At 35.5% G+C, this 14,193-nt stretch overlaps 1 protein-coding gene across 2 annotated transcripts in view; it reads left to right on the forward strand.

The window, feature by feature from the left end:
* The window catches only part of STYX (serine/threonine/tyrosine interacting protein), a 47,636-nt gene extending 33,763 nt beyond the window's left edge, over positions 1–13,873 (forward strand). The window contains exons 9-10 of one of the 2 annotated variants that reach the window (XM_040225869.1): positions 7,682–7,775; positions 10,306–11,442. In XM_040225869.1, the coding sequence (XP_040081803.1) occupies positions 7,682–7,775; positions 10,306–10,379 (168 nt within the window). In that variant the 3' untranslated portion in view covers positions 10,380–11,442. Of the gene's footprint in view, positions 1–7,681; positions 7,776–10,305 lie in introns of both variants that reach the window. The other variant, XM_040225868.1, reaches the window with a different exon arrangement.
* Positions 13,874–14,193: the final 320 nt, after the last annotated feature.

Consider the following 14,193-nt stretch of genomic DNA (forward strand, 5'->3'; position numbering starts at 1 on the left):
GGATTCTCCAGGCAAGAATACTGGAGTGGGTTGCCATTTCCTTCTCCAGGGGATCTTCCTGACGCAGGGATCGAACCCAGGTCTCCCACATTGCAGGCAGACACTTTAACCTCTGACACCAGTGCTCTAGAACAGTGTAAATTAGATTGGAGTTAACTGCTTCTTAATGTTTTATATATATATATATATATATATATATATATATATATATATATAGTACCTGTGAAATCACTGGACCTTGATTTTTTCAATTTAATTAAGTTATTCATTATTTCATTCATTCATATATTTTGAGAGTGAACCAATTCTTGGACAGCTTTCTTCATTTGGTTAATGGTTAGGTCTGATTTTCGTAGACTGTTTAGGTCGCTTTGGATGGTTTCATAATCTTCTATATAATTTCATTGGATTTGAGATAAAATTGAGGAAAATAATGTTTTGTATTTTTTGATATCTTCTAATTTCTGTGGTTATTTTTTTCATTCTTTTTTTCTAATTTTGTATATCAGTGCTTTCTTTTTCCCCTTGATCTGGTTAGTTTATATAATTTTTCTGTATTTGAATTTCTTCTTGCTTTGTGCTTTCCTTAGGTTTTTGTTGTTTTTGCTGCTGCTGCTGTTATTTTGTGGATTTTCTCAGGTGCATGCTTAGTTGCTCAGTCATCTCTGACTCTTTGCAACCCCATGGGCTATATCCCTCTGTTCTTGGGATTCTCCAGACAAGAATACTGGAGTGGGTAGCCATTCCCTTCTCCAGGAGATCCTCCCAACCCAGGGGTCAAGCTCAGGTCTCCTTTACTGTCTGAGCAGTAAGAATTCAAGACTGTAAATTATCCTCTTAGCATTTCTTTAGCCATATTCTACATATCCTACATAGATTTTGCTATGTAACATTTTTATTCTTGTTATAACTCGATATTCTGTCATTTCACTTTTTATTTTATTTTACTTAGTATTTGAGAGTTTTCTTTATAAATCATATAACTAAATTTTAAATGTTTTGTGATGTAATAAACAGTTGTTATTATGACTATTGGAAAAGAAGATATATTCTCTGTTTTCAGGGCATAAAATTCAATCTGCAGTCATCCTTCTATATCTGTGAGGAATTGGTTCCAGGGCCACACATACCCCTCTACTCCCTCACCATGGATTCCAAATCTTATATAAAATGGCATAGTATAGTCAGTTCTGTGTAATTGCGGGTTCTGCATTCATGGATACAGAAGATACATTGTATTTGTTCACTTCATCTTTTGGGGGCTTAGAGGTGAACTGAAACTCGCTTTGTTCTGTTTCTGTTTATTTCTTTAATTCCTCTAGTTTCTTTGCCAATTTTAGTGCTGCATTATTTGGTAGATTAAATTCAAGTTAGATCTTTGTTGTAGTTATATGTTTATTATCTAGTTATTTTACTTTGAAATTAACCTTAATATTGTGATCCTTTTTTGTTTGCATTTCCCTTGTGAGTTTCTTCATTGCTTTTCTTTCGACCTTTGTAAATCAGTTTGTTTTACATGCATTTCTTGTATGTGCCCTATGGGTGGATTTTGTTATTTTGATTTGTTACCTGTATTTTTCTTTAATAGGTGAATTTATCCCACTTTTTTTGTACTAAAAATGACATACACTTTTGTCTGTCATTTTATTTTCATATCATGCTTTCTCTTAAAATACTTTTCACTATAAATTGATGAATTTTTTATTTGTATTCTTTTGGTACTTTTTAAATTTATAAGTTGTTTACTTAATGGGCACAATCTAACTTTATAGTATATACATATGTTGCTTGAGTTACCACATTTAAGTAACTATCAATGGATTTCAAGTATAAAAGATAAAAATTTATATACCTCTACTTTCCTCCTTCCCCTCCACAACCTGTTTTGTTGATACTAATCTTAGTTCTTTTAGGAGATACCGCTTACACTTTTAAAAATATTTAAATATTATACCTCTTGGTTACTTAGCAATATAGGATCATCCACTTAAACTATGTCCTGTTACATTTCCTGGATTTTACTTTCCTACATTGTTACAAATTATAATATTTGCATTCTGTGCTATAACCACATTTTCTCATTGTTCATGCTGAGTTCTATATCTAAATAGGATTCTAGCTTCTTTATTCAGCTCCTGGAGTTTGAGCATTATTTTCAAGAAGAGTTCTTGGAAACCAAGTCCTAGCATTTTGGAAAATGTTTTTCTGTTGCTCTTACGTTTGTTTTGGCCACACTGCATGGCATGTGGGATCTTAGTTGCCTGACCAGGGATCAAACCCATGCCCGCAGCAGAGGAAGTATGGAGTCTTAATCACTGGACCACCAGGGAAGCTCTGTTGTGTTCATGTTTGAATGGCAATTGGCTAGATTACAAAAATTTTAATACTTTTTCTCTTATGAGTTTATACACAGACCTGACATTGAATAATTGTCCCTAGAGAAGTCTGACGGAGAAGGCAGTGGCACCCCACTCCAGTACTCTTGCCTGGAAAATCCCATGGATGGAGGAGCCTGGAAGGCTGCAGTCCATGGGCTCGCTGAGGGTCGGACTGAGCAACTTCCCTTTCACTTTTCACTTTCATGAGTTGGAGAAGGAGATGGCAACCCACTCCAGTGTTCTTGCCTGGAGAGTCCCAGGGATGGGGGAGGCTGGTGGGCTGCCGTCTATGGGGTTGCACAGAGTTGGACACGACTGAAGTGACTTAGCAGCATCAGAGAAGTCTGAAGGTAGACTAATTTTTAAAACTCCTCCCTCTTAGAAGACTTGATTGGGAGGAGGAGGTGTTGTCTGGATGAGCATAGGATGCTTTATTAAGTATATCTTTTTGATTGCTCTATATTAATTTCCTTTTAGTTATAATATGCCCTACCACTTAGAGATTCATATCTTCCCTTATACAGAAAGTTTTCTTCTGATGTGTATTTGGCTATTGTTGTTCTTTTTCACTTCCTTTTTTTTTTCTTCCAGAGACATATTTTATATTGTTTTCTTTTTTTTCTTCTATATCTACCATTTTCTCTGTAATTATTTTCAACTTTGTTTTTTTGTCTTTTGGCTTGATTTTTGGCAAGCTTTTCTTTCCTTTCCCATGCTTTGTTGTTTCATCAGATGTTTATTTGACATTGTTATAAGCAGTGGCAGTAAAGCAGAGAACAAAACAGAAATCCCTGACTTCATAAAATGTATTTTAATGAAATAGACAGTAAGCCAACCTGGTGGGCTGCCGTCTATGGGGTCGCACAGGGTCAGACACGACTGGAGCGACTAAGCAACAGCAAACTAAAATATAGTAGGTCATGGAGAAGGAAATGGCAGTATTCTTGCCAGAGAAATCCCATGGACGGAGGAGCCTGGTGGGCTACAGTCCACTGGGTCACAAAGAGTCAGACATGACGGAATGACTAAACTACAACAACACAAAAGTAGTAGATCATATGGTAATAGGTCACAGAGAAAAATAAGAGAGCCATTAAGGTCATATAAAGAAGTATGGCATTAATTGCATTTTTGAAAGGTGATCAGGAAAGGCCTTATCGCAAAAATGTTATTTGACCAAAGACCTGAAGAAATTAAGAGAATGAGCTATTTTGATACTTGGGGGAAAGCATTCTAGATAGAGGGAATATGTGCAAGTGCCTTGAGATGGGCGTATGCATAGTATTTTCAAGAAGTGTGAGGAGGTCAGTATAGCTGCAACAGAGTGAGCAAATGAATAGTAATAATAGTTTAAACCTGGGAGGTAAGGGGCCACGTGATAGGCATTTATAGGCCATTATAAATAAGGCCTTTGACTTTTAAGTGAAGGAATAACTGGGTCATCTGTGTTAAATGTAGTATACCATGTATATATACTGTAAGGGTTGTTGGGGTTAGGGCAGAAGCAAGTACATGAGTTACAAGGCTATGGAGTGATGGGAGGGAGTCGAGAGAATACAGATTTAGACGAAAGTGATTGTTGATGAAAAGAGATCAGATTCTGGATTTACTTGACAGTATAGCTTACAGAATTTGCTGTTGGATTGGAGAAGAGAGACTGGGATGATTCTAAGCCTTTTAGTCTGAACAGCTGGAAGAGGAACTGTTGCTTTCTTGTATAGAAGAAACTGCGTGAAATTTGAAGGGAATAAAATCGAGACTTTTTGGTCATGTTAGGGTTAAGAGAGCTATTAGATAGTGGGCAGTTCTGCACATAAGCCTGGAGTTCATGAGAAAGAACCTTATATCTAGGGGTTTTCGGTATATGGATGCTATTGAAAGCTTTAAAACTGAGTGAGATCACCAGAGAAGGGAGTGTGGGTAGAGAAGGATTTCAAAAACAGAAACTTAATGTACTCCCAACATGTAGAGATTGGGGAGATGGGGAATCAGCAGAGGAGGCTGAAAAGAGTGGCCAAAGAGTTGGGAAGAAAACCAGGGTGGTCTGGTGCTTGGGAAGTCAAGTGAAGAAGGCATTTTAAGAGTAGGAGATGATCCTTTGTTTCAAAGGTTGATAGGAGTACGTCAAGGCTGTATACTGTCACCTTGCTTATTTAACTTATATGCAGAGTACATCATGAGAAATGCTGGGCTGGAAGAAGCACAAGCTAGAATCAAGATTGCTGGGAGAAATATCAATAACCTCAGATATACAGATGATACCATCCTTATGGCAGAAAGTGAAGAGGAACTAAAAAGCCTCTTGATGAAAGTGAAAGAGGAGAGTGAAAAAGTTGGCTTAAAGCTCAGCATTCAGAAAATGAAGACCATGGCATCTGGTCCCATCACTTCATGGGAAATAGATGGGGAAACAGTGGAAACAGTGTCAGACTTTATTTTTGGGGGCTCCCAAATCACTGCAGATGGCGACTGAAGCCATGAAATTAAAAGACGCTTACTCCTTGGAAGGAAAGTTATGACCAACCTAGATAGCATATTCAAAAGCAGAGATATTACTTTGCCAACAAAGATCCATCTAGTCAAGGCTATGGTTTTTCCTGTGGTCATGTATGGATGAGAGAGTTGGACTGTGAAGAAAGCTGAGCACCAAAGAATTGATGCTTTTGAACTGTGGTGTTGGAGAAGACTCTTGAGAGTCCCTTGAACTGCAAGGAGATCCAACCAGTCCATTCTAAAAGAGAATAAAAGGACTCATGGAAGAAATGTAACAATGAAAGAGATGACATAACTCTTAGAGCTCAATAGAAAAAGAAAATAAACCACAAAAATAATGACTGTAAGAGAATCAACAAAGAGGAGAACAGACCATTCCTTCTTTGGAAGGAATGACGCTAAAGCTGAAACTCCAGTACTTCGGCCACCTCATGCGAAGAGTTGACTCATTGAAAAAGACTCTGATCCTGGGAGGGATTGGGGGCAGGATGAAAAGGGGACAACAGAGGATGAGATGGCTGGATGGCATCACCGACTCGATGGACATGAGTTTGGGTGAACTCTGGGAATTGGTGATGGACAGGGAAGCCTGGCGTGCTGCAGTTCATGGGGTCGCAAAGAGTTGGACACGACGGAGCAACTGAACTGAACTAAAGGCTGAGAACTGACATTGGGTAGGAGCATGAAGTGTCCTTGACAAACAGGTTTTTGTGGAATGGGGAGTATAAGCTTAATGGGAAGAGAGGAATGTGAACAGCAAGAATAGATATTTCCAGGAATTAAAAGGGGAAAACAGAAAAACAGTAGTTGGAGGGGAAACTAGGATTAAGAGGGGCGTTTTGTTTGTTTTCTAACATGGTAGGAAAGGGCATATTTATGTGCTGTTGGGAACAATCCAGGAGAAAAGGGTACATTAATAATGTGCTAGAATTGCATGGTATGGTCTGTTCTCCTCTTTGTTGATTCTCTTACAGTCATTATTTTTGTGGTTTATTTTCTTTTTTCTGTTTTTCTATTGAGCTCTAAGAGTTATGTCATCTCTTTCATGGTTACATTTCTTCCATGAGTCCTTTTATTTCTTCTTTGAACTTGTTTCAGAAATGCCATATCTCATTGATTTTTATGGAGAATTATTCACAATTTTCACCTGCCTTGTGTAATTTTCATGCAGTTTTCTTCATATATGGGCTTTGGTTATAATGTTGCTTTTTTCCCCTTACAAACACCTTTACATAAGACTTCTATTGGTTCCTTTTTGATTATTGGTCATCTTTGAACTGGAGATGTTCTTCTTAGATAAGCCATTTTCCCAATAATAAAGTTGTGGGAAGAGATTGGGAAATATAGGCAGCTTAAATTTTCCCAGTTGTTTTGGAAGACTTTCTCACCAACAGTTTTTTCCAGTAGTATGACTCTACTCAGTGAGTGGAGAAAAAGAGCCCCTCTGTCACAGGTTTTTCTTGTTTAGGTTCATAAATACTACATGCACATTGGAATCACCTGGGGAAGTTTACCCATACCATTAAATGAGAATCACTGACAGGGGGCAGCCAAGGAGAAGGGTAAGCTGAGTAAATATACACTGGTTTTAAGACTTTTCAGGTGATCCTCAGGTATAGTCAGGCCTGAGAATTAGTGATTTAGTTTTTACTTTTAGCTGACCAAGATTAGCAGATGCTTGGCAACAGTTTCTCCTCTACCAGGCTTGCTTCCTGCAAAAATGCCAGATGTGGATGTTCACATTTTCCTTGATAGACCCACACATACTTCATACTATGCAAGGGCTTCTAAGATTTGTCTTAGGTCTGCCACCTTTGTGGAGAACTCTAAATTGTATCCACTTTGATGTATGCAGCCAGGTATCTTCTGTGCATAGCTTAGTCTGGATCCATTTTTTTAATGTTATTGTGAAATATAATACACATACGTAAGTGCATAAAGTGTAAACAAACATCCATGTGACTACCATCCAGATAATGAAATTGAACATTTTCCAGAATTCCAAAAGTCCTCGAGGCCTCTTGCTAATTATAATTCTCTTTCTCCTGTCATAAAGGTAGGCACTGTTCTTTTTTCCTTACTTTTCTTTCTCATATTCATGGTTATCAATGTTTTGTAGTTTCATCAAATCAGGAGTTCTCTGTATATCTTGTTCTATCTCTTCCCTTTAAGGAAAGAAGGTACATGAATGCCTTTATTATTTCATCTTTAACTGGAAGTAGAGGACTGTTGATTTTAAGAAATTAGAACCAGATATATACTTGAACCAGATATATGCTTGAAGATTGAAGGCGGGAGGAGAAGGGGACGATAGAGGATGAGATGGTTGGATGGCACCACCAACTCGATGAACATGAGTTTGAGCAAGCTCCAAGAGTTGGTGATGGACAGGGAAGCCTGGCGTGCTGCAGTCAATGGGATCACAAAGAGTCAGACAATGAGTGACTGAACTGAACTGAATATACTTGAATCCATTAAGTGCTTTATATTAGTCTGATTTTTTAATATTTTATTTCATTTTCTTAAGTCAGAGATCTGCCCCAGTGGCAGAGAATATGTACTGATTGCTAGTTCAGTGTGTGATACCCTGGTGCAGGCTGTTGGCTTGATTTAATTTATAGTCTCATCAGTATATGTGAAATTATAATATAGGAATTTTAAGCATTTCTGTTATAGCCACATGGCATTGGAGTTTTCAGTATAAACTAAGAGTACCAGTAATGCATGCATTAACCACTTTTTAAATTTCATTTTGTTTTGGGTATCCAAGAATTTAAATGTATATTCAAGTTAATTAAAATCTTTTCTAGGAATATGAAGCCATCTACCTAGCAAAATTAACAATACAGATGATGTCACCACTTCAGATAGAAAGGTCGTTATCTGTTCATTCTGGCTCCACAGGTAAGGATTTTTTCATTTTGGAGCAATTTGGGGAGATAGATGATATGAAAAGTAGAAGAGAAGACGCATCTGTCACTCATTAGCAAGTTACACTGAGCAATTTAAATTGTTTAGAAACTTTTGGATGGGCTATTGAATTAAAATAATATGAAATTTTAATTTTATAATTAATTATGTATTATACTGAGCTTACCATTTTGTTGAGCTTTAAATCTTTAAGTAGTTTAAAGTGAACGTGTCAGTGGTGTCCAACTCTTTGTGACCCATGGTCTGTAGCCCGCCAGGCTCCTCTGTCCATGGAACTCTCCAGTCTAGAATATTGGAGTGGGTTGTCATTCCCTTCTCCACAATAAGTAGTATAACTGTGTTGCAAAGATTAAAATAATAAGAGGGCTGTGGTACCAGAGGCCCTAAATACACTTAGGTGATCTTATTGAAAATAAAACGTGGCTACTAAGTGAAAGCAGGGTGACTCAGTTTCTCTTTTGCCATAAATATTTGTCCTTTTTTCTTCCCTATTTTAGAGTGTTTCCTCCCCCATTTAATGATCCAGGCTTGCTCTCAAAATCTTTTAACTTTTACATTCCTCTCCAAGACCTTGCTACCCTTTTTTGTCTCCTTTCTTTTTATTAGAGCATTCATGGAATTTATTACTTTATTATTTTCCTCTCCCAGAGTTCCTTTCAGTCTTATTTGCAGCAACAGCCTTTTAAGTTAGGAAAAATAGGTTACATACCTGGTTAGTGTTGGATCTAGAAATTGAACACTGGTGATCTCATGCACAAGTCCAGCACTATATTATACCTCCTTAGTGATGAAACTATATAACCACTCTTCAAGCTTAAATTTCCTAGTTGTCATTGACTCTTTAGTTTGCACCTTCTGTGTAATCATTTTCCAAAATGGGAGGGTCTGTTTCTTCAGTAACAAAAATTCTTTCTTTTTATAATACCTTTAATCTCAGTATAGTTCACGTCTGTATTGGCCTCCCATCCTAAGTGTTCCATATATTGTGGCCAGACATATTTTCATGAAAGATAATTCTAATAGTGGTTTTCTTCTTGTGTAAAAGTCTTCATTGGCTTAATTTTTTACTGAAGCAAACACATCATAGATAGTAATTAAAGGCCCTTTTGATCTTTATTTGTATCTCTGAATGTACCTCTATATATGCACTGCAGAAAACTGAGCTACTAATGCTTTCCTATGTGCCTTCTATTCTCCACCTAGAAAGCATCATATCCAGTCTCCATAAAAACTTGGTTCAGATGTCATTGCCTCAAGAAAACATGATGATTAACTTATCCTTCCAGTAATTTCTAGTTTGTCCACCATAGAGCTTTATCTGTACCTCCTCACTTTCTGCCTTGGATTAGTTACCGATGTCTCTCAACCTCGAGTCGAATGCAGATGTAGCACTGCATCTGAATCTGCTGTAACAGCTGTGTTTAGACTTAAGGCTTTCCAGGTGGTGCTAATGGTGAAGAGCCTAACTGCCAGTGCAGGAGACATGAGAAGCACGAGTTCAGTCCCCGGGTCAGGAAGATTCCCCTGGAAGAGGCTGTGGCAACCTACTCCGGTATGCCATGGACAGAGGAGCCTGGTGGGCTGCAGTCTGTAGAGTCACAAAGATCGGACACAACTGAAGCAACTTAGCACGTACGCACACATTTAGACTTATTTTAATGACTAGCATATTTTCTTCTTTATTCCATCAGTACTATATTTCTGTTCTTTTCTTATTAATCTTATAGTGAAATACTAGTTTCCCATTGGAATCCAATCCACCCTCTGGACTAACATTATTAACCATGATTTAGCACAACTTTTAGGGCATAAGTTTGAGGTGATGTAATTATTTGGCAGATAATGCAGCAAACCCTTTACCAGTTCAGTTGTTCCCTAAAGTTTTCCTCCATTGAGACTCAAATTTCTTGATTATGATTGTTGGGCATGTACAATCCCACACATACTCTGTGTGGGAAATTTCTGTACTAGCAGACTGTGATATGAGGAGTAGATAAAAGAAATTCTCTTATCTGCTACTTGCCTTCCTTCCGGTTCTACACTTGTTGGTAACAATCAGTTTCACTGGAAAAACATTTTTGACAGCATCTGTGAAAGCAAAAGGATAATTACATCTACAAAATAAAATTATACAAATTATAACTTCATAAAGTTATATGAAGTTCATAAATAATGTTCTGAGTCACATGTTTATGATGGATGCCCGTAAAATGGTAACCAAACATTTATGAACTGTTATTTTAAAAATTAATGTTCATTATATAAAATACCTTAATAATTATTAAGAGGGACAGTGTCACGAAGATACTAAGTTCTTTGGGTAATTTGTAACAAAACTATTTTATCAGTACAGAGGTTTACTAAAAATTCAGTCATGAAATTTTCATTGTCATATACATGATAACACTTCATGAAAAATGAAGCCTTTCCTAGCTGTAACATTCTAATGAATGAATTTAAGTTACCATTATACCATATGTTATGTTCATGCAATAACTTTTAGGCAGTTTGAAGAGAACACATGAAGAAGAAGATGATTTTGGAAACATGCAAGTGGCAGCTGCACAGAATGGCTGATTCAAGAGCAACATTATAGAGGATGTGAATTTCTATTTGAGGAGAAAAATACTACAGACAGTAATAATGTAAAATGGTAAAAACACAAGTAGTTTCTTTTCAATTCTGTGTTGCTTCCAGACGTGTTTCTCTGCGACTTGTTGAGCAACATTTTAAGATGTTGGACTTCTGCAATAGATGGCACTGATGGTTTCACTCCTTTTTTTTTTTTTTTAAATTCGTTACAGTTTTATTATAAACCAAGAATTTTGGACTTGCAAAGAGGTATTATTGCAATAATGCACTTTTCATACTTGAAATTTATTTGTATGATATAAAGTTGTTACTTTAAACAAAATGCAAGTTAGGGGGATTTGTTTATAAAATCTGGGTAATTTATAACAAAAGAATTTCCTAAAGTTTGCTAAAAATTCATTTTATGTTCTACATATTACATTTTTAAAATAATTTTACAGTTCAATTTTATGATGGAGCCTCTTACAGAAACATTAACAAATGTAGGAATCTGCCACATTTCTTTTTTAGTATAACTCAATAGTTTATCTTTTAATTTTTTAAACTTCTTGGTCCCTTATTAATAATCTTTAAATCATGACAGCCAACTGTCCTTATTTTAACATGATCCAAGTATTGCTTCCTTTCCTATTACCTTCTTAATTTTATTCTATAGAAAGAAAAAGTTTAATGAACAAAGGAAAATGTTTGCTTTATAATACCAGATGTTCACAAATACAAGGAGAGTTTTAAACTTTCAAGTGACTTTCCTTTAGCATTCTTAAAAGCCAAATGTTGTTTCTTCTTTTTGGAGTCGTGTAGCCTTTTTACTTTGTCCAAAATGGTTCTAAATATAATAAACCAATGTAGCACTATTTTTCCTAAACAAAGCCCAAAAAAGAAAAGTGCCTTGCCTCATTAGAAAAAATAAGTAAATAAATCCTTATGACTTCTAAATTAGTATGTAGAACAGTGAAAAGATTTGAACATTTTTCTATAATTTTTTTTAACGATAAATTGATTTAAACTGAAAGTCTTAAGGCTTGAAGAAACCTGAGTAAATTATTTGGAATATGGAATATTTACTCCTTCATTTTATGTTGTCTTAATGATTCTGTGAGATTGTTCTGGCTCAGACAGTAACTTTTCTTTGAGGATGCATTTTTTGTAGAAAAGTGATTGTGGAAGACTTCAGTGTATACAAATTAGTGTTGTAATCAGTTCTTTACATTGAGTTAATCCAAATTTCCCCCATAATTTGCATTAGCAAAGTCACTTTATGGATCCTAGGTTCTCCATGTTTTTATTTATACATATAAAAATTGTTCTTAAAAAACATTTTTACTATTTTAAGTATGATGTTGGGGAGGAGAGGAGTGTTTTAACTTTTTACAGTTGATGATTTAGGGTAGCACAAATGAAACTCCTTTGTATTTCATTTTTCTCAGTCCTCTCTTGAGGTGCTTTACTGATGAGAGTGATTTCCATACCTTCCTTTGGTACCAAGAGGTACCACATAAGGTAACCTATTATACCAACTTACCTACTTTGCTTTCCTCCCTGAGGTGAAATAATACAGGATAAGTTTTTTTATCCAGCATAACAGGAGAGTGGAAGTGAATCAAAACTGCTGTTAATTAAGCGTTAATTCTGTTGACGCAGGTGGTTTTCTTCTGATTTCTCTTCCCTTCCCCTATTTTACCACCCTAAAAACAGCCTGTTGTCAGTCCCTTGAGGTCTTGTATTCTGTTGTATGATTGGTGTGTTGTATCATTGGGTGTGGTGGTCTAGTATAGTCAAGATTTGCATTGAGTGTTCAGAAATTCCAGTTGGTAAAAGTGCCAGATAACACAGCTTCCCTGTATATAGATTACTATTGGGTAGGTCAGCAAAGACCCTTTTGCAAACTAATAATCTATGATGCTCCTTCCACAAAAACTGCTTAAAAGAATCTTCATAATAGTCCATTTAGGTTTTAAAAATGAGGCAGTTAAGATTTTCTAAATTAATTTCTTAAAATATACATATCCTCTCTAGTAGTCTGGCCAAGAATACAGGTTTGGTTATTGAATTATATTTGGTAATTTTCCACTTTTAATCACTGTAATTTTTATGTTGTCACTAAAGTGCCTGCCCAGCACTGTAAAGACTCTCACAGACACTAGAAAAAGGGACTTCATTTTCTTGAGTACAAATTAATATGGACAAAAAGTTTATTTTTTCTTTTATATAAGAACACTGCAAGGTTTTTTTGAGTATATTCTTCCATCCAGTGTTCAACTGGTTCTTCTGGTAGCTCTTCCTGTTCTTTTTATTTGGTTCCGTTTCTATAATTTCTCTATTTCCTTTGATGTTTTGTGATAGCTAATTATAGTACATTCAACCATCATGATTTATTTTATAGAATATTTGAATAATATATGAGTGACTCAGCACCCAGTTATAAGCACTAAATATTAATCTGGGCACAGAATTTAAAATGTCACATCAGAACATAGGAAAACTGCTTTATTGTCCATTTTGAAAGTATGAAACTTAAATATTGAAAATATTCAACTAGAATGGCAGTATTTTTACCTTGTAATTTCAGTCCATTGGTCTGTGTTAATTTCGTATCAGGTGTATAAAGAGCAGTTACCTTTGTTTATTTGTATCTACTCTGTGGTGGAAATGTTAAACCATGATAGCTTTTGCTACCAACTTTCAACCACTTAACTTTCAGAGCAGTGTATTTGTTTTGGGAGGATTTTGTGCTTCATCTGAGTTTAGAAGTAATATCAGAAAATGTTAAGCATGTCCTTTTAAAGAAAATATAAGGTTTCTAATTGTCTTATTACCATGGTAATTTAAGTGAATTTAGAAGTATTTAACTGCAATCTTGAATTATAAAGTTGGGATGCATATATAGAGATATATATAAAAATCTCAACTTGATGTAAAGTAAATGAGCAGTTACCTGGCGGATTTTTTTTTTTTTTAATAACTGTTTAATCCATAATTCCATAACAGACTTAGCTTCACCTCAATATTTTTGTCCATTCATCAGTGCTCCAATAAGAAAATGATAGGAAATAGCTGAAAATTACTAAAAGATTTTATTTTTTTTTATTTATTAGAAAAATAAGTTGCTAGGGTCTTTGAATGCTGGATTTTTTTTGTCTTACCCATCCATGGCAGCTAAAAAAAAAAAAAATCACTCAAAATATTCAGGTTTACATGTTAGCTCTCTCTCATAGGGAGTTGCCATACCTCACAGTTCAAAGTGTATTCTATAGATCAGTAACATTATACTGACATGTAATTGCAATTTACTATGCAGCAAAAATGATTCAAGAAGAAAAATAACCTACAGTGTCTATTTACCTTTGTATAGACAATTGCTTAAGTTACTCTGCTTTTAACATTTGTACTTGGAAAAAATGCTTATTATGTATGTATAGGAATGTCAGTGCAAGATGCTGCTAGCTCAGGCACAAAGTATTAAAATTATTTTGTGAAGATTGGTGGTTGTATTAAAACTGTTGTGCCATTATACCTCAAAAAAGATTGAAAAGTTCATTTGTACTGCTTATGCCATAACCGCTTTACTTAGATTGTTGTCTACTAGGTAAAAGTAACCCAGTTTTAATCCCGCACACAGATTAAATATGAAGGACAAATGAACATTGGATAATGAGAAGCACTTAAGGGTATTTTCTAAAACATTGTGATCACACACATAAAAATTATAGTCAGTACAGGGAAGTCCCAAGTTTAGGCTCAAGATATTTTTTAATGATTAGTTGAACAAGTTTGGAGTTGAAAGTGAGGGAATTTGTGT

This window comes from Oryx dammah, unplaced genomic scaffold (assembly GCF_014754425.2).
Source record: "Oryx dammah isolate SB20612 unplaced genomic scaffold, SCBI_Odam_1.1 HiC_scaffold_26, whole genome shotgun sequence".
NCBI lineage: Eukaryota > Metazoa > Chordata > Mammalia > Artiodactyla > Bovidae > Oryx > Oryx dammah.